General features: G+C 53.2%; 1 protein-coding gene across 1 annotated transcript; it reads left to right on the top strand.

Moving 5' to 3' along the window:
* The first annotated feature begins 3,339 nt into the window (after window positions 1-3,339).
* Window positions 3,340-15,585, top strand: ASPHD2 (aspartate beta-hydroxylase domain containing 2). The gene is made up of 4 exons (XM_036874167.1): window positions 3,340-3,479; window positions 6,956-8,053; window positions 13,323-13,436; window positions 14,049-15,585. Exons 2-4 carry the CDS (start codon window positions 7,171-7,173, stop codon window positions 14,156-14,158), a joined length of 1,107 nt encoding a protein of 368 aa, XP_036730062.1. The 5' UTR covers window positions 3,340-3,479; window positions 6,956-7,170; the 3' UTR covers window positions 14,159-15,585.
* The last annotated feature ends 6,478 nt before the right edge of the window (window positions 15,586-22,063 follow it).

Raw genomic sequence — 22,063 nt, 5'->3', positions numbered from 1 at the left:
CCAATGTCTAAGGCAAGCTATCCCGGTCTTCACAGCAGCAGGCTCACGTCTGGTTCAATATTTTTATTTCATTTTTTTCCCCCCATCTTTCCCATTTTAGTTAAATTCATTCCTGAGTTCTTTACAGTTTTGTTTTGTTGCTACTATGAATGTTTTGGTTTTTTTTTCAATTACTCTACCAAATGCCTCCTATTTCTTTTTCTTGCCTTATTGCACTGGTGAGAAGGCCCAGTACAATGTTGGGTAGGTGTGGTGAGAGTGACCATCCGTGTCTTTTCCTTTTTTAAAAGTTAAAATACTTCTGTATATTTGCAAATGCATAGCATTTTCCTGGAAAAATGGGTAAGAAATTGGTTATAATGATTTTCTCAAGGAAAGGGAACCGGGTGGTTGAGAGATAGGGAAGAAGGGTAGTCCTAATAAGTCATTTGTCCTTTTTGCTTTTTGTTCCAGGAGCATTTAAATCCTTTTGAAAATATTAAATGAAGTTAAAACATTACAGAAAATGCTGGAATTCCTTTTGTCCACTGTGTCTAATTCTCATTCCTTCTTGACGTCCCTTGAAGTTGCTTTCTCTGAGGGATAGTCTTTATATTTACAAACATTGTATTATTTTAAGTTTTAAAAAGGAGAACATACTAGGGTATTCTTCCAGTGCTTTTCTCCTGCTTTTACATAAATATGTGTATACATCCACAGAAACCATAGAGTAACGTTTTGTGTTGTATATGTGCATATTATGTAAATGAAATTATACTGCACGTAGAATTCTGCTTTATTTTTTTTTTGCTTTATCATTTGTTCAGGAGCTTTATATTGTTATACATACATCTAGCTCTTCCTTTTTAATAGCTGCCCAGTATTATATAACATGAAGAAGTTACTATTACTTTATCTACCCTAGAATTTCTCTAGGGTAGATATAGCGTAGTGAAATTATTGGTTCTTAGGGGAAACATATTTGTTGTTTTTGTTGTTTTAGCAAATACTACCAAATTGCTCTATAAAGTGACTATACCAGTTTCTTTCACCCACCAAACAAGTATTTTGTCGAGGGTCTACACATTCCCTTACTGAGTTGCTGTGACCTTGATTGAGCAAGGCATGTTTTCTCTCTGGACCCCTAGTGACTGCATCTGTAGGAGGAGGGAGTTGGGTGGACCCCACAAGTGTACGAGATAGCATAATGATAGGCTGTTCAGCCTCAGAGTGGGTCGGGAATGACTGCCCTAGAGACAACAGGGAGAGGAGGAGGACGCGGGTAACAGCCAAGCTGAAGCCAGGCAATTTATAAGCACTTGGCCCTTATCTCAACTCCTCCATTAGCACAGTGAAAATTTATCATGAGCTTTCACCCAAAAGCCCCCTCTGGAAGGCCCGGATACCCTTTTCTGGGGGGAATTCACCTCCCAGGGTCTCCCAAAGGAAAGAATGGCAAGCAGGGTTAGCAAAACGTGTGTATGGTAATTTTGCCGTTGAACAAATAAATGCTCTTAACAAATACAGAGCGATATAATTGCACTGGTCAAAGATAATTACAAGATTTATAGACAATATTAATTCATAATGTACTACAGATGGTGTGGTCCAGCAATGGAACACACATTTACAACTGTATGAAGAATATTTTTCTTTTTCATCCCTGTCAGTGTGATGTAGTGACTGAACATATGTGTCTTTGGAGAAGTCTAAATTTGAGCAACTTTCTGAATCTGACATGCACCAAATACCCTCCCATCTTCTCCACCCTGCCCAGGCTCAACCATTCCGAGGCTGGCAGTGAAAAGATACAACATGTTTAATGTTTCTAAATCTGATGCCTGTGTCGATTACCCACACTTGGAGCAAATCCGGATGCATTTTATGGTTTCCCAATGTATGCATCCGGAATAAAAGAGAAAAAAAAAGTTCTTCCTCCTTTGGACTTAAGGGGGGGAGATGACAGGGATGAAGTGGATTTTAAGACATGGTAAAGGTAGATTCTGGGCCACAGTAGATGTGGATTCTGAGCAATAATAGAGATGGTAGAGGTGGTTTCTGAGAGAGACAAGGTGGATTCTGGGACATCCTAGAGGTTGGTTCTGGGACAAAGGTGAGGTGGATTCTGGGGCATGGAAGAGGTGAGTTCTGGGACAGGGACCAGGTGGGTTCTGGGAAGGGGCACGGTGGATTCTGGGTCAGGGAGAGGTGGATTCTGGGTTGCGGGGTGAGAGGTGGATTCTGGGAAGGGGCAAGGTGGGTTCTGGGACACAGTAGAGGTGGGTTCTGGGTGTGGGGGTGGTGGGGGGGGGTCTGCGAAGGGGCAAGGTGGATTCTGGGACAGAACGGATGGACTGTGGGTTGGCCCTCCCACTCCGTGTTCCCAGAACCCACTCATGCATAGTTCCCCTGGAGCCCACAACACGACCCATGGCCCCTGTTATTTGTCTCCCACAGCCTTCGCTCGAACATCACTTGCTCAGAGAGGCCTCCCTGGGGACTCCAACCCCGCATTAGGCCCCTCTGTTACACATTCTCATCCTGTCCTGTCCTTTCTCTTGGTAACCACTCTGCCTGGTAGGTGACTGTAGATGTGTACCTGTGATTACTTGGGCACAGCCTACTCCTGGCTAGCCGGTGACTCCCTGCGGGCAGGGGCCGCGTCTGGACTGCTCACCAGAGAGCTCAGGGCCAGCCCGAGAGGTTGCCCAATAATCATTTGTATCAAGGGAATGAGTTTTTCTTCCATGAAACTTAAGGATCCTGTTTGATTTGCGGTTTCATTCCAAGTGTCTGCGAGGCCTCTTAAGTATATGAATGAATCAGTAAAGAAACAGGGTGTCAGGGCAAGAGGAAGTGAGGGAGGAAAGAAGAGGGAGGGAAAGTGAAAGAGAAGGAAAGGAGGAAATGTAGGAGGGAGAACCAGAGAAAGGAGAGAGACCAAGGGAGGGAGAACAGACAGAGGCACAGAGGGAGAACCAGGAGCGGGTGAATTAACGCCCTCCGGACTTCACGAATTACCCAACGCCCGCCCGCCTGCGCGCGCCCTGGGACTGGGCGGGCAGTGCGTCTCCCCGCTCGGGCCCACGGCCGCGCCCGCAAAAGACGCAGAGCGCGGGCGGCGCGATCCCGGCCCCGGGTCACACCGCGTGCGACTAGCGCCGCCGGCCGCTGGGGGTCTCGGCCCCGCCCCTCAGGCAGCCCGGCGCTGGCCCCGCCCCGCCCTGCCCCGCCCGCGCCTGCACCCCCTCCTTGAGCCGCCCGGCCGCGCGCTGCATTGTGGGAGTTGTGGTCCCCGCGACACCGCGGAGCGCAGCGCGGCGTCGGCATCGGCTGGGGACCGGCTCGGCTCCGGCTAGGGCTCCGGCGGCGTGGGCCGGGCAGCAGCGGGGTAGTGGCTCCGCGGGGTGGGCAGGGGGCGTCCGGGCGTCCGCACCCTCGGGCGGCGGCGTCGCCTCGGCCCCAGTGGTCGCCCCCGCCGCCCGCGCGCTCGGGCGCAGGTAAGCGGCTTCTCCGGGGGCTGCGGGGCAGGACGGCGGCGCAACGGGACCGACCCTGCGAGATGGGGAGGAGGCGGGGGCCGGGCGGCTGCAGGCCCACGGTCCCCACGCCCGGCGGCGCGGCCGCTGAGGGCGCTCAGCGCCCCGCATCTCGGCCCGGCCGAGGGGCCCCCGCCGCCCAGCGCTCGCTACGTGCTGAGCGCCGCCGCCTCGGCAGTGTTCGCGGCCCCGGCCGGGCATCACCCTCCTTGTCCCCTTGCCCCCTCGCGACTCTGTCCACCGTGTTAACATGCCCCATCACCATCACCTTCTCGGTCACCACCCTCCCTGGTCCCTTCTCTTGCTGCTCTCCCCCTCCCCCCATCCCTGTGCATCACCCATTTCCCTTATTTCCCGTGGTGACCCTCCTCCCCTGTCCCATGAGTTATCACCATAAGCCTCCTTCCCTAATCGCCCACTTTTCCTGTCAGTACCTTTCCATCGTCCCATTCCCCCCCCCCCCCCCCTTCCCTCCCCCGACCTCCTGGTGGTCACCATCTGTATTAACCTATCCTGTGCACTCCCCTTTTCCCCCACTCTCCTGAGTGGGTGGATACTGAAAAAGCTGGCCAAGAAAGTGAGGAGGAGAGGTCTCCGGTTCCCCGCAGCAGAGGGCTGGCCCCAGGGTAGCTCTCAAGCTCCTGGGTGCATGCCACACTCCTTGCCCTGCTCCTTGGGGGGCTTCTAGGGTACCCTGAGAGTGAGCAGAAGCTCTCTGGCACTGGGCAGCCTCTTGGACTGGTAATGTGAACTGGATTAACGAGGTTTGAGCCGAGTGTCTCTCTCCCTGGGTGTTCATTGTGTCAGAAGTTATATTTGATTGGACTTGCTCACCAAAAAGTGGCCATGAATTTGGACCCTATTCCCCAGAGCTGGCTGACTTTGAAGATCTGGAGTTGCGTATTATTAAAGTGCAGACCTGCAATGAGGTGTCCCCATCCCTGATGAGGACAAGAAATGAGAACAGATGTGTAAAGGAAGCTGGAAGTTACTGTGGTCACAGAGACAAGAGCTGGGGGGTGGGAGTGGGGGGGTGGAATTCATGCCCTCCCAGCTGCAGGGCCGGGGTCTATGAGGGTCAGATGTTTGAACCAGTACTTGATAAACTGCCAATCACCCTGCAAAGGTAAAGGTTTAATTTAGTGTCACGTTTCAGCTGTGAGCTTGTTAATCCACCTCTGGGCTCAGGGTCCTGCCAGTGTAGTTTGGGTAAGAGTAAGTGACAGATGTGAAAAGTCCTTACTTGAGCTCTCAGTGCTGTTTGTGATCTTGTGAGCAGGGTCTGAAGCTGGGGTCCAGGGCATGAGGATCTTCTGCGTTTTGTTTATAGCTCAGCCTAGGGAGCGTTCATGGCTGGTGTTGTACAGAATGAGTCTTCCCTGGGGAGAGGGTAAGTGGTGTGACTGTCCAATGGAGAGATTCCCTAGTCATCTGCCCGGTACTCCGCGTCTTCATTTTGATTGACTTAAACTTCAAGCAGGGCTGATGGGAACTGACACTTAACAGGTGTTTGTTAAATGATCATCATGTCACTCTTAGAACATTTAAGAAAAACCTCTCTTCCTGAGAGACTGGGTTTGTTTTTGTTTTTTTTTTTAAGAATCCTGGGGTTCTGTTTGGGAGATGGCTTGCAAACAAAATACCTTTCATCATGATTTTCCTTCCCTTTTCCTCAAGAGGAAACAGCTGCCAGTTATGGGGGGACTAGTCAAGAACCAGGGCCCCGGGGTGAGTGGGGGAGGGGGTCTGTTTCCATCCAGGGGGCCCAGCCTTTCCCTCTTCTCCCAAATCTGTGAAGAAATGGAGAACGTATGAGGAAAAAATTTAGCTTCTAACCTCCCGACTCTTGTATTTTTCCTAGAAACATAAAAATGTCCATGAATATTCAGCATATGCGTTTCTGACTGAATATTATAGTCAAGCGATCTTTATTCAGCCTAAGCTGGGAAGATATAAGTAGGGAGTTAAGGACAATCTAAGGTTTCCCTTTAATTTTAATAGCTTTGCATGTCTGGGGACCCCCCCCCCCAAAATTCCTTGAGATGTGTGGCAACACACATCTTTGGCTGTTGGAATTCTCAGACCTGAGATACCTTTCCCTGATGGCCCACCTGTGGTTTGCTGGCTAATAGAGATGGGAATCCACATGTCACAGCGGTCACTAGCACATTCTGAACTGTCATTATGATGTGATCATCAGTGCTTTCAACCCATCACTCCCCTTGATCCAATGAGAGGAGCATTACCCCATCTTACAGATGAGCAAACTGAGACTTAGAGAGGGGAGTGACCTGCCCAGTTTGGGTTCTTAACCTCTCTGCTACATTGCAAGAATGTTCGGGCCAAATTTAGTCCCCAGAGAAGGGGGAGGGTACAGCTTTCCTGTTTTTGTTAGTTGCCTTCTCACATTCCTGTAAGACAAGGGAGAGCGTCGTAGCAAGCGAAATTTCTGCATTATTCTGCTCCTCGAGGTGAGGGAATGTATTACACATGTGGTGGAACATAGACCTGGCTGTTTTCATCCAATTAGAGCAGGATGGACAGAGAGTTTCACCTGGGAAACATGGCCAGGCAATGAGACAGCTGGGCTTCGATCATCTTTTAGGTTGTTAGGATAATCAGCGTGCTAGACACTGGCCCAAACCATCGGCAGGGTACGTGGCAAAGCACAGCACTTCTGTGTGTTTTGGAGACAGACCGGAAAGGGCTTCTATTTTCATTCTATCCATCATTTCACTTTCATAATCCCATGGGTGAGGCCAGTAGATAGCCTCCCAAGCGAGTAGACAGAAAATGCCTGGTGTCCGCCACAGATGTGACCCCGGGGAGCCCACTTCCTTTTCCAGCTTGATTTAAGCGCAACCTATGTCAGAAGGGCAAGAGAGATTAAATAAGAATGATGAAGTGCTGTGAAAAGAGAAAGTAAAATGGAGAATATGCAGTTCCAAATTCCTTTACCATTTGTAAGATGCTTTTGAATCCAGATTTCTCTTTAATAAAAGGTACAGAGATTTAAGGAGAATAAGCATTTATTACATACCTACTATGCAAGAGCATAGCAAAATGGATAGATATTGCTTTGAAGTGAGATGGGCTCTGTGTCCTTGCCCCGGCTGCGTGAACTGGGGTGAGTTACAGGACCTCTCTGAGCCTCAGTTTCCTCATCCATAAAATGGGGATCACAGCACCTCCTAAGGATGACACAAAACAGATGGGACTAGTGTAATTATCAAGCAGTACTTGACGCAGATTAAACACTACTGGCCTTTTGGGAAGGGGGGTGGTGGTAAACTGGAGGGAGAAGGTACAGGATGGAGAAGCGTGTCCCCTTCCAACAGAGACCTGACAAAATGAGCTGGGGCTTTGCGTTTCACTTGAGGACTTTTCCAGGTGTGAAAATTTATGCCGGTTTATTTATTTATTTTTTTTCATCTCAGGTTTGGACTGCCTAAAAAAGTCATTTCACGGTGACCAGCCCCACTTGCCGACGTGACCTAAAGCCACTCCTTTGCCCCCATCCGCAGTGACTTTTGCCGGGAGCGGGGGGCTGGGCACAGACGTCTGTCCATGCCGCCCTTGGCAGGACCCGAGGAACCGTGGCAGCCATGCCCCCGCCTGCCCCAGCCGCCCCTCACCCCCTACGCTGACCTGCATGGTATGCGTGCCCTCGGGATCCCCGAGGACTGACCAGCTGACCTCGCTTCGGATCCCCAACAGCTCTCCCAAAATGTCGCTCGAGTGGCTGGTGGCCTGGAGCTGGTCGCTGGACGGCCTGAGGGACTGCATCGCCACCGGCATCCAGTCCGTGCGGGACTGCGACACCACGGCCGCGGTCACCGTGGCCTGCCTGCTGGTCCTGTTCGTGTGGTACTGTTACCACGTGGGCAGGGAGCAGCCCCGGCCTTACGTCTCGGTCAACGCCCTGATGCAGGGCCCCGAGGCCACGGGGCTGCAGAACGGGTTCGTGTACTGCCAGTCCCCCGAGTGCGTGCGCTGCAGCCGCAGTGAGGGTCTCAACCAGAAGCTCTACCACAACCTGCAGGAGTACGCCAAGCGCTACTCCTGGTCCGGCATGGGCCGCATCCACAAGGGCATCCGCGAGCAGGGCCGCTACCTCAGCAGCCGGCCCTCCATCCAGAAGCCCGAGGTCTTCTTCCTGCCCGACCTCCCCACCTCGCCCTACTTCGCCCGGGACGCGCAGAAGCATGACGTGGAGCTGCTGGAGCGCAACTTCCAGACCATCCTGTGCGAGTTTGAGGCCCTGTACAAAGCCTTTCCAAACTGCAGCCTCCCGCAGGGCTGGAAAATGAACAGCACCCCCAGTGGGGAGTGGGTCACCTTTTACTTGGTCAATCAGGGGGTCTGCGTCCCCCGGAACTGCAGGAAGTGCCCACGGACGTACCGCTTGCTTGGAAGCCTTCGGACCTGTATTGGGAACAATGTTTTTGGGAACGCGTGCATCTCCGTGCTGAGCCCCGGCACCGTGATAACGGAGCACTACGGACCCACCAACATCCGCATCCGATGCCATTTAGGTATGTGGCGGGGACAGGGCCTCCTGGCACGTGCTGTTCTAATAAATACAGCCCAGCCCGTCTGCCGGACGGGAGTCCAGACACCACGAATTGTAGTCAGTAGCCAGGATTGTGCGTTTTCGCATGCTTCACTGTACTCTGATCAAAGATTGATGGGTCACATGTAAACAGTGTTGGCAGCAGAGAATTGAGTCAAAAAAGAAATGTGTGGTCAGTATAAACCTATTTTGTGACAGAAACTCCGTCCAAAGGCACTGTCTGCCGAGATGGGAATGGTCTCCATCTACGCTGTCCAGTGCAGGAACCACCAGCTGCATGTAACTTGAGTGCCTGAAATGTGGCCAGTGCAACTAAGGAGCTCAATTTTTACTTGAATCCAAATTTTAAAATATGACAGTTGGCTACTGTATTGGACAGAGTAGCTCTAGAGCCAAAGGCTATTGGAGTGATTCAGGAGGCTGAAAGATACCCAAGTGCTTTCTGAATCACCAAGGACGAAGTGACGCTTTGTGTGAAATTGATTTTGTTCGGCTTCTAGGGAGGTTGGTAATATGCATAGTGTGCGTAGCAGTGGTTTTGAGAACAGGGTCTGGAGTCAGATTGCCTGTGTTTGCGTCCTCACCCCACCATGAGCTGGCTGTGTTACTTTGGGCGAATCAGTCCACCTCTCTGGGCCTCAGTTTCCTCATTTGGGAAGTGGAGGTATTATAAAAAGATCATCTTTTACAGAGTTATGTTGAGGCTCTGGTATGATAACGCGCGTCGTGAAGCATTTGTTCAAGCAGAGCCTGATAGTGAGTACTTGATAAAAGCAGGCTCAGAAACTACTCGGTGAAGAGGGATGTTAGTTCTCCAGAATGCCTCCTTCCTAGTGAGTCACGATAACATACTGGTTACCGGGGCACTGGCACCACTGGTTAGCATCCCAGACTAGGGGAGCTGCCGAGAGCCTGAGCAAGGTCCTGCTTTGCAAGTTCGCAGTGTGCCCGCCCCAGCTTTGTGTTGGAGGGAGGAGAAGCACACGGAGGCGCCCCAGTATAGGCTGGAGAAGGGGGTTCATAACTGTGGTCCACAGAGGAGCCTCGGGGCTGCCTGGGGGACCTGAGCCCGATGCCCCGGGCCCTCCAGCCCCTCCAGCCCCTCTTCACCCAGAGCCCTCTGCTTCTCCCGCTCTCTCTGTGGGGACTGGACAGAGGGCTTCACTGCTTTAAAAAAACAAAAGGAACTAGATTCGAGCAATTGACACCGTTTTGAGTATTTTAAGAGTAAAAGCAGGACAGGGTAGGGGCTCTGGAGGGAGTGGCCTGGCTTCGTGGCTGGCTGTGAGACTTTGGGAAATAACCACGTCTCTCTGGGCCTCAGTTTCCACATCTGTAAAATGAGATAGTACTTACTCACAGGAATGTTGAGAGGTTTCAATAAAGTAATATCTGCCATGGCTACTTGACACGGCGCCTGGCATGCGATGGCATTCGATAAATGGTAGCTAGTAGCTTTTATGATCAAACACTGTGTTGGGCAGTGTGAAAAATGACCCATAAGACATGGTCCCTGCCCCCAGGAAACAGTGGAAAATGCACAGTCTCTGGAAGCAAACATACCTGGACTCAGATCCCAGCTTAGCCCCATTTTCCGGGTGACCCTGGGCAGGCTCTGAAACTGAGCCTCCAATTTCTCCTCTCTGAAATGGGCGTAACACCTACCTGGAGGGCTGTTTGGAAGATTAGAAGTATGTCCTGTGTGTGAAGTGCTTGGCAGGTAGAGGGCAGTCAGTTAAAGGGGGCTCTGGTTGATCTAAGAAGTGAGATGATCGTCTGTCTTAGTGATGATTATTGTAATAAAATCTCTGTGTGAGGCACCAGGGCGCACTCTGAGCTCAGGGGACACAGGGGCTGCCTGTGGGCTGCTCTGGGGAGGGGGTCTGACCCTGTAGGACTGCTGGGACCGCCGGGGTGGAGCAAAGGAGGAGCCTTGCCCTGGGGCTGGGGCGCCGTATCTGGGCTAGCCGGGGAGCCCGCTGGCGGGGCTGAGCTTGACCAGCTCAGTGGGAGCAAACCACAGGGGGCCTCCCTGCCAGGCTGTGGGCGTCAGGAGCAATGCTGTTCTTTTTAAAGGTTTTCCTTGTAAGTTTTTTAAAAGCTTCAGAACGACGTGTAGGGAAGGGCATTTGAGGTTGATGTGGTAGAATTCCGGGCAGCTGTGTGGAGTAGAAAGGGCTGGTGGCAGCAACACCTAGGATCTGCCTCCTGGGTGTTCATGCCTGTTGTGTATCTGTGCAGTGTACGTGTGTGTGTGTGTGTGTGTTTGTAACATGTGCCCACGTGGGCCTCTTTATGACCTGTCATTCCCCTCCCGGCCCAGAGAGTCACTTGCCACCAGAAAAACTGGGTCATCCGTGTCACCCTGGACAGCAGGCTGTGTTGGAAGGCGTCCCACTAGCGTGGGCTGTCCCCATGGCAAGCGTGAGCGCCAGGGTTGGGTTTGCTCCGTTTCCTCCTCTCCTCTGTCCTTCCACCCAGGAAGGAAAGAGAGGGGTGTGAGACTCACGTGACCTCGTGTGTTGACATAGGGGGTGTCCGGAGAATGAGGTCAGAGGCAGGAAGGGCCTGGTATGTGCCAGCGGCCACACCTCCGCCAGTTACCTGGAGGACGTGGGGAGGCACCTGCGGTTCCAGAACTGTGTCGTTGAAGTGCCCCGCAGCCTCCCTTTCCGCCTTCCGTCTTGAGTGGGGACTGGGGGCGTCGTCCCAGCCACCACTCTTCAGCCGTCAGCGCCTCCGGATGGCACACGTTTGCCGAGCCTGCTCCAAGCTTCCGCCAGAGGTGGCATCGCTCAGCACCCCCTCCATGCGGCCCAGCCATCACCCAGCATTGTGTACGGGGCTGCGAGGTCCCCACGCACTGTCACAAACCTCCAGGGAACAACCTCTGAAACTAATCAGGCAGCTGTTAGCCAGGAGGCAGATACCGGTCCAGTGGCAGACCCTCAGGGAAGGGTAGATGAAAACGTGTGAGTGTATCCATATTCTCGCTACAAAAGCCCATTAGGCTCTCATTTTCCTTTCGTGAGTATATTGTTGGATTTCTCTGCCATCCGGCTGGGTGATACAAGCGGGTCAGCTCCTGTCTGCCTTGCCCACCCTGAGTGCCAGCTGCCAGCCTCCTGAAGCGGTGGACAGAGCCCTTTCTCCACCCATCTTGAGCCCCTGTCCATGGGCATTGGGGACAAAGCAGTGAGCCCTAAGCCAGAGGGGGCCTGGGGATGTGGGACTGGCCGAGGCCATGCGTGGGGCCTGTCTCTTTCCCCAGGAGCCGCCCGAATGCTCTGTTTGGGCGAGTGTTGATCATATCTGCCAGCCAGGCTGGTTTATGGCAGTAGGCGGGGATGGTGGGCCGCTGGAAGGCTGGGGCGCAGTGAAGGGAGGCGGAGGCGAGTGAGCAGGGGCTGGGAAGCCGGCAAGCCAGGCCGTTTTTCTGTTGTACCATGGCGGGTGGTGATGAATCATTTCGTGGCCCAGAAAAAGGGGAGCTTCTTTTTGGAATCCTGGGGTGTTCTGTCCCTGCCGAGAACCACCTATCCCTAAAGGCCTTCTCCACTGAACCAAGCGGTGAGGGCATGCATGGAAAGATGTGGCGTGTGGGGCTCTCTCCATCCAGGCCAGTGAGCGGCAGGCGGAGCTCCTTTACGGCCCTAACGTCCCCCAGCAGTTGTTAATGGTAGTGGGAGATCCTGGTTCCAGAGGCAGAACTGACAGTGTCAGCTGATTCAGTGAAATGTACTATTGATAGTTGAAACATATTAACTACAGGGAAGTTGACAACCACTGAGCCTCACTGCTACCAATGTAACAACTAGCATTTATATCGTACTGTCCAGTGTTGTAAGAGCCTGTTCCATGGAGCCAGACAGATTTGGGCTCAAATCTCAGTTCCCACAGGACTAAATAGCGACTTACAGCAGGTCACTTAACTTCTCTAAAGCTCAGTTGCTCCATCTGGAAAGTGTGTGAAGTGATGTCCGTAAAGTGTTTATTTAACACAAACCTGCTCACAGTAAGTCTTCAGTGATTGGTAGCAAGGACAGTGGTCACACAGCTTGGAAGGCAAGTGTGCTCATGGCCTCTCTTTACAGATGAGGAGGCTATAGCTCAGAGAGGTTGAGTGACTTGCTCAGAGTCACCCAGCACATAAGGGTGGTCATCTGACCTAAGTCCTCTCTCCTGCCCATTACTCCACGTGGCCTCTTTGTTTGAATTCTTACTCCATATGTGCTTCCTGGAGCCATCCATTTCTGGTTCAGAGGGTGTGTTAAATCCTTAGGCTGTTAGAGAGTGTGCTGTTTCGTGTGTGTCGTAGGGACGTTAAATCAGAGCGGGGATGCTGACTGGCCCAGGGTCGTGATTGTCAGGGTGGGTCACTGAAGACAGACAGAACACCATGATCCCAGGCCCTGTTGCAGGGCCCACTTCCTCCCGGGTCAGGGCCTACCCAGCCTCCTCTGAGTCAGTTAGGTGGCTGTGCCGGTGCCTTCATTCACAGATGACCAGGTAGTGCCAGGGGCCAAGCGTTCCTTCAGACCCTTGAGTTGTAAATAGGGGTGTGAAAGTGCATGCACGGCAGCGTTTGAAGAAGACCCCCCCTTTCCGGAGTGATATACCCGAGCTCGGGTCCCCCACTTGCATTTTGAACATATGGCTCCCTACGAGGCTGGCAGTCTGTTTCCTCTCAAAGCTCAGGCGTTTCTTTAGGGGTGTCACCATTTTCCCAGAACGAGGCTGGGGAAACTTGGACTGTGAACGTGCCATCCTCAGGCCTCACAGTGGATTTAAACGTTGGACGCTAAAGAGGAGGGCACTGTTTGAGTCTTCGAGTCTTTAATCTCGACTGAAGCAGCCTTTGCCTATTGGGCAGGCAGAGTTCTGAACCTGGCCTCCCTCGATTTCCGGGGTCCCACGACTGGGCTTCAGGAGTCTCCCACATGTAGCGCAAACCTTGATCCGTGCTTTAATCAGAGGAGTCCCTGGCCCAGAACAGATTAAGCCACCAGAGGAATGAGTTTTTCCAGGGAGCACAGTGAGGATGCAGGTGCACGGCCTGCATCTGTCCTAACGGACTGCCTCCACCCCCCCCACCAGGCGGGGCTCCCGAGGGGGGAGGTGCAGGGTCGGGGCTTCGCAGGTTGAGAGCTCCCGCCAGAGCTTGCCACTCCCGACTTCCGGCGTTCCTGGCCCTGCCTGCCTTCATTGTCTCTTCTCTGCTTTGCCCCCAGGTCTGAAAACTCCGAGTGGCTGTGAGCTGGTGGTGGGCGGGGAGCCCCAGTGTTGGGCAGAAGGCCGCTGCCTCCTCTTCGATGATTCTTTCCTGCACGCCGCGTTCCATGAAGGTGAGTGTCTGTGTGCCCCGTGGCCGCCTTTAAAAAAAAAAAATATATATATATATATATTTACATGTATATTTAAACTTTCTTTTTAGAGCAGTTTCTGGTTTCCAGAAAAATTGAGCAAGAAGTACAGAGTGTGCTCCTTGACATGACCACCCCCCCATAAATTTCCCCTTCTGTTAGTGTCTTGTAATAGTGTGGTACGTTTGTTACAATGGACGCGCCAATTTTGACACATCATCATTAACTCAGGTCCGTAGTTTACATGAAGGTTCACTCTTGCTGTTGTACAGTCTGTGGGTCTGGACAAACGTGTGGTGTCACGTGTCCAGCATGACAGGATCGCACGGAATAACCTCCCTGCCCTAAAAATCCTCCGCGTTCCACCTACCACGTTTTCACCCCTCCCTTCCTCTGTCCGTTTCCTTTCGTGCACTCTGCTGAGAACCTTCTGGGGCCTTCTGATAACGTTGTTGATCAGAGAGGAGGAGAGCTTGCGATCTGTGCCGGGGTCAGGAGGGGTCCCTGCCCGAAAGCTGACCGCGTGGGTCTGGCTCTGCCCAGGTCCTGGCTCCGGGCGGTTTGAACCTCTCCTCTCTCGCCGCCCTCCCCCAGGTTCGGCGGAGGACGGCCCACGGGTGGTTTTCATGGTGGATCTGTGGCATCCCAACGTCGCAGCGGCCGAACGGCAGGCCCTGGATTTCATCTTTGCCCCGGGACGATGAGAACATTGGTCGTGCTGGAGTCGCCGAGAGGGGCCGCGGTCCGCCTGGGCAGACAGGGGTGCGGCCCGGCCCCTGCCGCTGTTCCAATTCCATGCCCAGAAACCTGCCTCGACAGAATGCTCTCATTTGGGATTTGTTTTTTAGATCACGTTGGGTCCCTCTTTCCTTCGGTTATTGAAAATGGGAAATTTTCAGCTTGTATTTCCTTAGATTTCTTTTCCCTTCCAATCATTTGCTTCTGCGATTCCTTTCTGCCTAAAAGCGCATTACTTTGCTCTGTGACCAGAGGCTTGGTGTCCCTGTCGTCTGTGTCACGCTGCTACTTGGTTTCGTCAGTGCTCTGAAATAGGGTCGCCAAATGGTTACTTGTCTGAATGTAATAACATAAATCTTCTTGTCGTCTTAAAAGAAAAAAACAAAAACAAAACAAAACACTGCAGATCAGAGAGCTGGAGGACGTGGGCTCTGCTGCTGTCACGGTCACCCTGGGCCCTCAGCCGCCCGGGCAGGGGGAGCCCGCGGTCGGCATCCCCAGCTGTCCCCGGCTGGCTTCCTCGGCAGGGTGGTCCGGTCAGGGCGGGGCAGACTCACCATTGCTCACCTCACCCTGAACCCAGTCAGGTCCCTGATGGCAAGAGCATCGGGCTGGTGGCACTGGAGGCTTTTCTGTAGACGTTGCTTTCCGACAAAGCTGAGGCTGCTGTCTTTGAGAGCCAAGCTGGGGCTCCCTCGGATCAGCAGCTGAACCTGTGATTTGATTACCTCACTGCCTACAGAAACCCTACTGCCAAACCGGGCCTGGAGAATTGCCCATTTGAGCTGTTTGGAGTCCGCGGTGATAAGCGTTCAGACCACCAGGCTGGCTGATGGGTGCCGAGGTGGGATAAGACCTCACTCATCCAGTGACGTTCTGGAAAAGCCTTTCTCTGGCAAAACTGGAATCGTAGATCCGCCCAAAGTGTCTGTTTTGCTTTGGAGTTCTGTTGCCTATGATTTTCCATTTATTTGTCTGTACATAAGTGTTCAAACGCTGGGCTCAGAGATCATGGCAGAGTCGACCCTGTGTCTCTGTCAGTGCACAAGGGTGCGGTGAGGGCCACCTAAGCCAGTGTGTGCACGTGAGGACACTGGGGGGAACTACAGACCCAAAGGACCCACGGTCGCGGCGCTGGGTCTCCTGTGAAGGACGTGGCCAGTTTGAGGCACTAAGTCTAGAAACGGCCCCCCGTTAGCCAATGTGTGAAGGAGTCTCCTCCAGCCACAGTAGAGATGCCTTTTTTGAATAATGTATTACGGCAGAGTCAGGTTTATAAAGCCTTGGAGCGGTACGGAACACACTGCTTGTCCCATGTCTGGGTCCAATGTTTCTATCCGAACGGAAACCAGCAGCTTCTGGGAGGAACAACCGTCAGAAGTAAACGCGGTCTAGGAAAAAAAAAAAAAAAAAAAAGAAGTAAACGCGGTCTGAAACGCACTAGGTAGTTACTAGCAAGTGTGCAAAGAAACCGTGTCTACGTTTGAGTACAATTTCTACACAGATATTTTTCAGCGATTAGAATGCAGGAAAGGGCAGAAATGTCAAACACACCTGAAGTCTTTTTACTCGTTAAGTTTCTTGTTAAAGAATCACTGAGGTGCATGATTTCTGTACGTACTGACTGCTCTACGTTTACAAAGCCAGCAGCCCACACAGGTCGCTGGCTGCCTGTGCTCACGTGACGCGGTTGGGGAGCAGGGGGTAAATAAAAGATCTTGCTGAAAACCAGAGTGAAGTGGTAAAGTGGTCTGTTGGAAAGGTGACGTGTGACTTGGACAGAGGCTCCGAGAGGGCCACTCGTTGGAGGCTCTTGGTTTCTGGATCGTGTCACAGAGACAGGCGGGCCCCTAATGGTGATCATGTACAGGGAATGAAGCAAGATGTAGTTCTAAGTAATGGGCGTGGAGTGGGGGAAAGGAGCAGATCCATGGAATGTTCAGGAACTGCAGATGTCACTCTGGACAAAGAACAAAGACCGTGCTTCAGGAAAGCTGAGAATTCGGGACTCGGTGCCAGGAACTTGCTCCCATGTCACCTTGGGCAAGTCACGGAGCCTCTGGGAGCCTCAGTTTCCTTCACTGTAGAGACAGTGCCTGGCACATGAAGCAGCGAGGTTGGTTCCCTTCCTGACATAGCAGTGGTTCTAAGCAGTTATAGAGAAACAGGTGAGGAGGAAGGATGGGTGAGGAAGAGATGGACGAACCCACTGGATCAGTGGTAGAGGTGGCCAGGGGAGCTGCGGCTTCTTTCTGTTGTGTGTGTCTAACCTCAGGGAGAAGCAGGGCCCTTGGTGGCTCTGTTTTGAATTTTTCCCCTTGTCTTAGAAGAAGGACAGGCGGCTCTGGTGGCCTGGAGCCCCAGGAGATGCCTGGATGCCAGGTGTTTTCATAGCAAAGCTGGCCAGGCTGCCACAGCAAGTGGGCGGGAAGAGCACCATGTGCTCTGGGCCACGATATTTCTCACTCTCCTGAAGTGTGCGTTGCCAACTAGGCAATTGCTAAAGTAATTTACATGTTGCAGCCGGGGATGCCCAAGGTGAGAGAAGGGAGGCAGCATGCCTGCCCAGCTTCGAATGGGAAGCCCTGCCTTCCAACCCGGAGACAGCCTGCCTCAGCTGCAAGGCCGGATCGGTGACTCAGTTTGACAAGGTCACCTCCCAGGTCTCCCAGGCACCTGCTCATCATACCCCAAAGTCGCCTAGATTGTCTGGGTTCTGAGCCCTCCTTTGCTGACAGCAGCCATACTTCTAGCATTGAGTAGTGCCCTGCACCGTGTGGTGGAGGAGGAGAAGGGTAGTCCTCACCCACTGGTTCTGGACTTTGGCTGCACAGTACAATCACCCAGGGAGCTTTTGAGAAATACTGGTGCCCACGCCCTGCCCCCAAGGCATCTCAGTTCTTTGGGCTGGTCTCGGTATTTGTTTCAACTCATTTCCTGGGCTGACTCTAATGTGTAGCTGGAGCTGAGGGTCGATGCCCTGAGTAGCAAAAATGGCAAGGCCTTTGAAATCAGCCAGCTGGAGGTTCAAGGCTCAGCTGTGCCCCTGTGTGATGCTGGGATAGGCCACCTAACCTTGGCCTCTAGGGGACGGTCACTGTTTTAACACTCTCCTCCAGCAGTACTTTGACGAGCCTCTTGCAAGACCGTAACATTCCCCTCTCTCAGTCCTTGGATTTCCAGGACCTGACCCAACCCCAGCTGCAGGGCTAGGCACATGACCCACACCTGACCAATCAGAGCCTTCCAAACTCCTGGGTACTTAGGGATTGGGTCAGGGCTGGGCACATGACCCACACCTGACCAATCAGAGCCTTCCAAACTCCTGGGTACTTAGGGATTGGGTCAGAGCTGGGCACATGACCCACACCTGACCAATCAGAGCCTTCCCAACTCCTGGGTACTAAGAGGTTGGGTCAGGGCTGGGCACATGATCCAGGTTCTTTCCTGGGACCATTGAGAAAGAGAGGCTACTTTTCGAGGGATGGGAGTGGGGATCCAGTGTAAAGAAAATCTGAGAGTGAAACCCACAGAGGAGAGCAGGTCTCTCATCTTGTGGAGATCATCTGAGTCCTAATATAGCTTTGCCTGGAACCAGCCCTACCTCTGGACTTTTCCGTTACATGAGCCAATAAACTCCCTTTTAACTCTTAAGTCTGAGTTGGGGTTTCTGTCTGTTGCTACCAAATGTCCAAATCCACTCTGTGAACTTCATCTCTAAAATGTGCCTAATGCTTCCTCTCATAGGCTTAAAGTGAGGTCTGAATAAGATAAGATTATGGCAAGTTGTGGGTGGGTGGGAAGTGCTTCTTACATGTTTTTAAAATGTAAATATGAGAAGCGGAGGCTAAGTACAAAATGCTGTTTTGAAGGACCATCATGCCCTGCTGGCAGCCGCCTCCCAAGACATGTATGTCCCCGGCTGAATCTTGCTAACCAGATGTAAACACAGGGAACAGGACAGAATAAGGCTATATATTTTAAAGCTGCTGACAGATGGCAGTGAAAATACTCAAGCAGATTGTAGCATTGGGTGGCAGGAGGCAACACACACAGAGATTGATTGACTTTCCGCCTCCTTCCCAGGCACACACGTTGGTCCTAACTTCGGATCACCTACCTACCCTTCCCCATATCTCCCACTTCCGCCGTGTTAGCCACCCCGGATTCAAGGTGAGTGTGTTTCGTCCTCGAGTACAGACAGCACTGTTCCCTCTGGAAGAGTCTGTCATGTACATTACTATTCCATAATACTTGTGGCCCCGCGAGGGTGGGTGCCGGGACAGCTATGCACAGTTAGCACGAGAAAACGTAGGCTCGGGGGGCAGCGGGCGAGCACAAGGCTGTGGTGCTGGCTGGAGGGCGAGCCGGAAACAAGCCAGCTGTCCCAGCTCCCGGCTCAGCATCCCCAGGCTTCTGAACTCCGGTCGTGTGTTCAGGCCTCTCTCTCCACGGCGGGCAGAGGGACCCCCCCTGGGGAGGCCATTTGCCTTCTCAGGACACACACACCGAGCCCCACTTGCTGGGGGTCCACGACATGCCATACTTTTACGTACATCGCCTTTCCTCTCCATTTTAAAGAAGATACTGAGAGTTTCCAAAGCACTAAGTGGTAGAGCTGCGATCTGAACCCTGGTCTCACACCAAAGCCGCGTGCTCCTACTGCCCCAGGAACCAGCTGGGGCTGGTTGGAGAGCAAGGACACACTCTCTGAGCACACGGGAGAGATGGAGCGGGGAGAGGGCTCGTCTCACCCTCCCCGTGCCCCACGTCCTTCCCAGGGATCAGTCAGCCCCGCTGAGTAGGAGGGCAGGGCAGAGAAGGGCTAGCACTCAGCTTGGACCCGAGCACACTCAGGCTATCATGAGATGGCCTCTTCTTGGCGCTTGACAGGATTCAAAAGGCACTCTGGGTTTTGTTCCCCAGAGAAACACAGCTGGTTTCAATTTCAGACATTGAAAATAAACAGAGAGGAAGTGTCCTTTTTCAGCCTTGAAGCCCTTAGAATCTTCACCTTAAGCTTCCCAAATTCAATGAATGTACTGAGAAAAGATCCAGAGTGTCTTTTTTTCCTGAGCTAGGATGACGAGTGTGGATCTTACACCCCGCCCTCCCCAGGGGCAGGGGACAGGGTACTTCCCCTCCCGCTGCTCTTTTCCCAGGACAATCCACAGTGAAGGGGGGGTGTGTGTGTAAGGCGGGGGGAGGGGGTGGTGAACAGATGCTAGCGTTGCACGCAGTTCGAGAGCGTCAGCCGTTGGTTCCCTGCTCACCCCCGTGGACCCCTTATTAGCAGGGGTCTCCCTCTCTGCCTCGTGGCTTCCTCCACCTGGAGACAGTGCCCATCATAAAGCAGGCACATCCCTCTATCTGCCCCAGGTGAGGCGCTTCCAGTCTCCCAAGTAGCCCTCAAATCTGCCCATTTCTCTCAGTCACGTCACCTCCCTGCTTCGCGCCACTAACCCTTCCCACCTGGACAGCCACAGCCTCCTGGTGGTTCCACTCCTGCCCCGCTTCTCACCCATCTGAGAGCCAGTGACGCTTCCAATGAGAACCAGTTGAGTCACTGCTCTGCTTAAAGGTTCCCCTTCGCCCAGTGTCTCGGCCACCTTGCAAGGGCCTTCACGGTGCGAGCCCTCGCTCCCCGCCCGCACTCCGTGGCACCGCACTGTTGAAAGACAGAGGCTTGGAATGGCCAGAAGGACAGACACATCAAGTTTGCAGGGTGGGCGCGTTAGTTTCCCATGGCTGCTCTAACAAACTTCTACGAACCTGGTGGCTTAAAACAACTGAACTCGTTCGCTCATGCTTCTGGAGGCCGAAGTCCAGAATTGGTTTCGCTGGGCCTAAGTCAGTGCGTTGCCAGAGTCCTGCTCTCCAGGGTAGAGTCCATCCTTGGCCCCTTCTGCATCTTGTGGCCGTGTCACTCACCCTCTGCCTCTGTCCTCACTTCTCCTTCTCTTCCGTGAGTCACCTTCTGCCTCTCTGACAAGCACACTTGTGAGGGCACTCGGATGACCTGCATCTCAGGATCCTTAATCACACCTGCGCGACCCTGATCACACGACGTTAACGCTCACAGGACCCGGTTGGTATCTTTGGGGGCCACCGCTGGGCCCACGACACAGGGCCCGTGGCCTGGTGTGAGGATGTGCACTCAGCGGGGAGCAGCCGCGCCCCACTTCCTGCAGGAGGGGTGTGAGGAACGCAGGAACTGGGGGAGTGTGAAGAGCGTCTCGGCCACATGAGAAAGGCCCGCCGTGGGGCTTCAGCGCTCGAGAGAGGGTGACTGCAACCAAGAGCCAGTCTCCACTGGCTGTACCGTCAAGGTGACAAGAGCCAGAAGCCTAGATGCTTCCCTCCAGCGGGAGGCGGTTTGATTAGGCTCAACATCCCTCCGGGGACCAGAGAGCCTTTCCCGGCAGGAGTCTGATTGATTGCCACTGTTAATCACGCCATGGACCTTTTTTCTCTGAGGTTCGCAGGTGGCAGCCGCTGGGGCAGCCGCAGGGACTAGCCCAAACAGAGCCTCTCACTTCTCCTCCCTCCTCCCGTGTTTCGCCGCTCACTGGCGGGAGGCAGTTGTCCTGGATGATGGGGGCACTCTGGGGTCTGCCGTAAACCAGGGCGTCCTGCAGACACTGCCGTCCCTGGGGGGCACGTTGGTGGCGGGAGTTGGGCTCGCCCCCGCGGGAAGGATCGGACTCTGGAACTGGCAGGAAGAAAGGGGAGGGAGCGCTCCAGTTTCTTCCTTAGTGGTGTGGCCCGCTGGGCGAGCTGGTGGCTGGGATACAGACCGAGGCTTCGTCCCGCATTTGGCTGAAGGGTCCCCGGGCCAAAGCTGTAGGGAACCTGGTCGGGGGGTAAGATATGGGCTTGCGAGTGTACTGTCTATTTCTGTGACAGATCACCCCAAGAGTGGCTTAAAACAACACATTTATTATCTCCCACACTTCCTGAGGGCTAGGAGTTCAGAAGTGGTTCGGCTTGATGGTTCTGGTTGTTTCTTACGAGGTTGAGTCACATGTCGGCAGGGGCTGCAGTCCTCTGAAGGCAACCGGGCTGGGAGACCTGCTTCCAAGAAGGCTCACTCACGTGGCCGTGGGCAGGAGACCCTCACCACGAGGGCTTCTCCATAGGGCTGCCTGGATGTCAGCTTCTCCCCAGAATAGGTGAACTGAGAGAGAGGTGGCAGCTGTGATGTTTCATAACCTACTCTCAGAAGTCACACTGTCATTTTTGCCACATTCTAGTCATTAAAAACGAATCACTAAGTACAGCCCACACTCAAGGGGGAGAATCAGGTCCCTAATTTGTAGCAAAGAAATTGTGGACTTATTTTAAAATGGCCGTCGCACGCAGGTCTCACATTCTGCTGTGCGGACCTGAGGTCACAGGACCTCGTACCTGTGATCGCTGAGACTCAGCTCAGAGGGGAGCACCCGGCTGCCTCGAGCACTGATTCTCAGAAACAAGCATTTTGTATTACACGCGTATTAGGCTCAACAGCAGTCCTGGGAAATTAGATGGGAAGATGGGTTTCTGAAAGCAAAACAGAGGAGATTAAGCTCTGCCAATGGCCTGACAGCCAGGAAAGGGCTCACAGACAGGCAGGAGATTTCCTTGTGAAGCAGATCGTGTTTGGAAGAGTCCTTGAGCCCAGGTAGTTAGCTGAGGTGCAGGGGGGGCAGATGAAAATGGGCTCGGGGGCTCCAAGTTCTGTCCTTGTGTCAACACGTAACAGGTCAGAATTTCACCAAACTCAGGACTTGGAGGTCTCACAATTCTGGAGCATCACAATTCTGGCAAGAGGAAAAAAGTGTGGATGCTTGAAAATACCCCAGGACAGAAAGGGAACATGTTCTGTGTTA

Source organism: Balaenoptera musculus, chromosome 14 (assembly GCF_009873245.2).
Source record: "Balaenoptera musculus isolate JJ_BM4_2016_0621 chromosome 14, mBalMus1.pri.v3, whole genome shotgun sequence".
Lineage (NCBI taxonomy): Eukaryota > Metazoa > Chordata > Mammalia > Artiodactyla > Balaenopteridae > Balaenoptera > Balaenoptera musculus.
Note: the sequence above shows the minus strand (reverse complement) of the source record. Positions and strands in the feature narration are given on the sequence as shown.

Coding starts and splice junctions, on each gene's coding strand:
- ASPHD2 (XM_036874167.1), top strand. CDS start 7,171: ATGGTATGCGTGCCCTCGGGATCCCCGAGGACTGACCAGCTGACCTCG. Junction 8,054..13,322: donor CCGCATCCGATGCCATTTAG/GTATGTGGCGGG, acceptor CTTTGCCCCCAG/GTCTGAAAACTCCGAGTGGC. Junction 13,437..14,048: donor GCACGCCGCGTTCCATGAAG/GTGAGTGTCTGT, acceptor GCCCTCCCCCAG/GTTCGGCGGAGGACGGCCCA.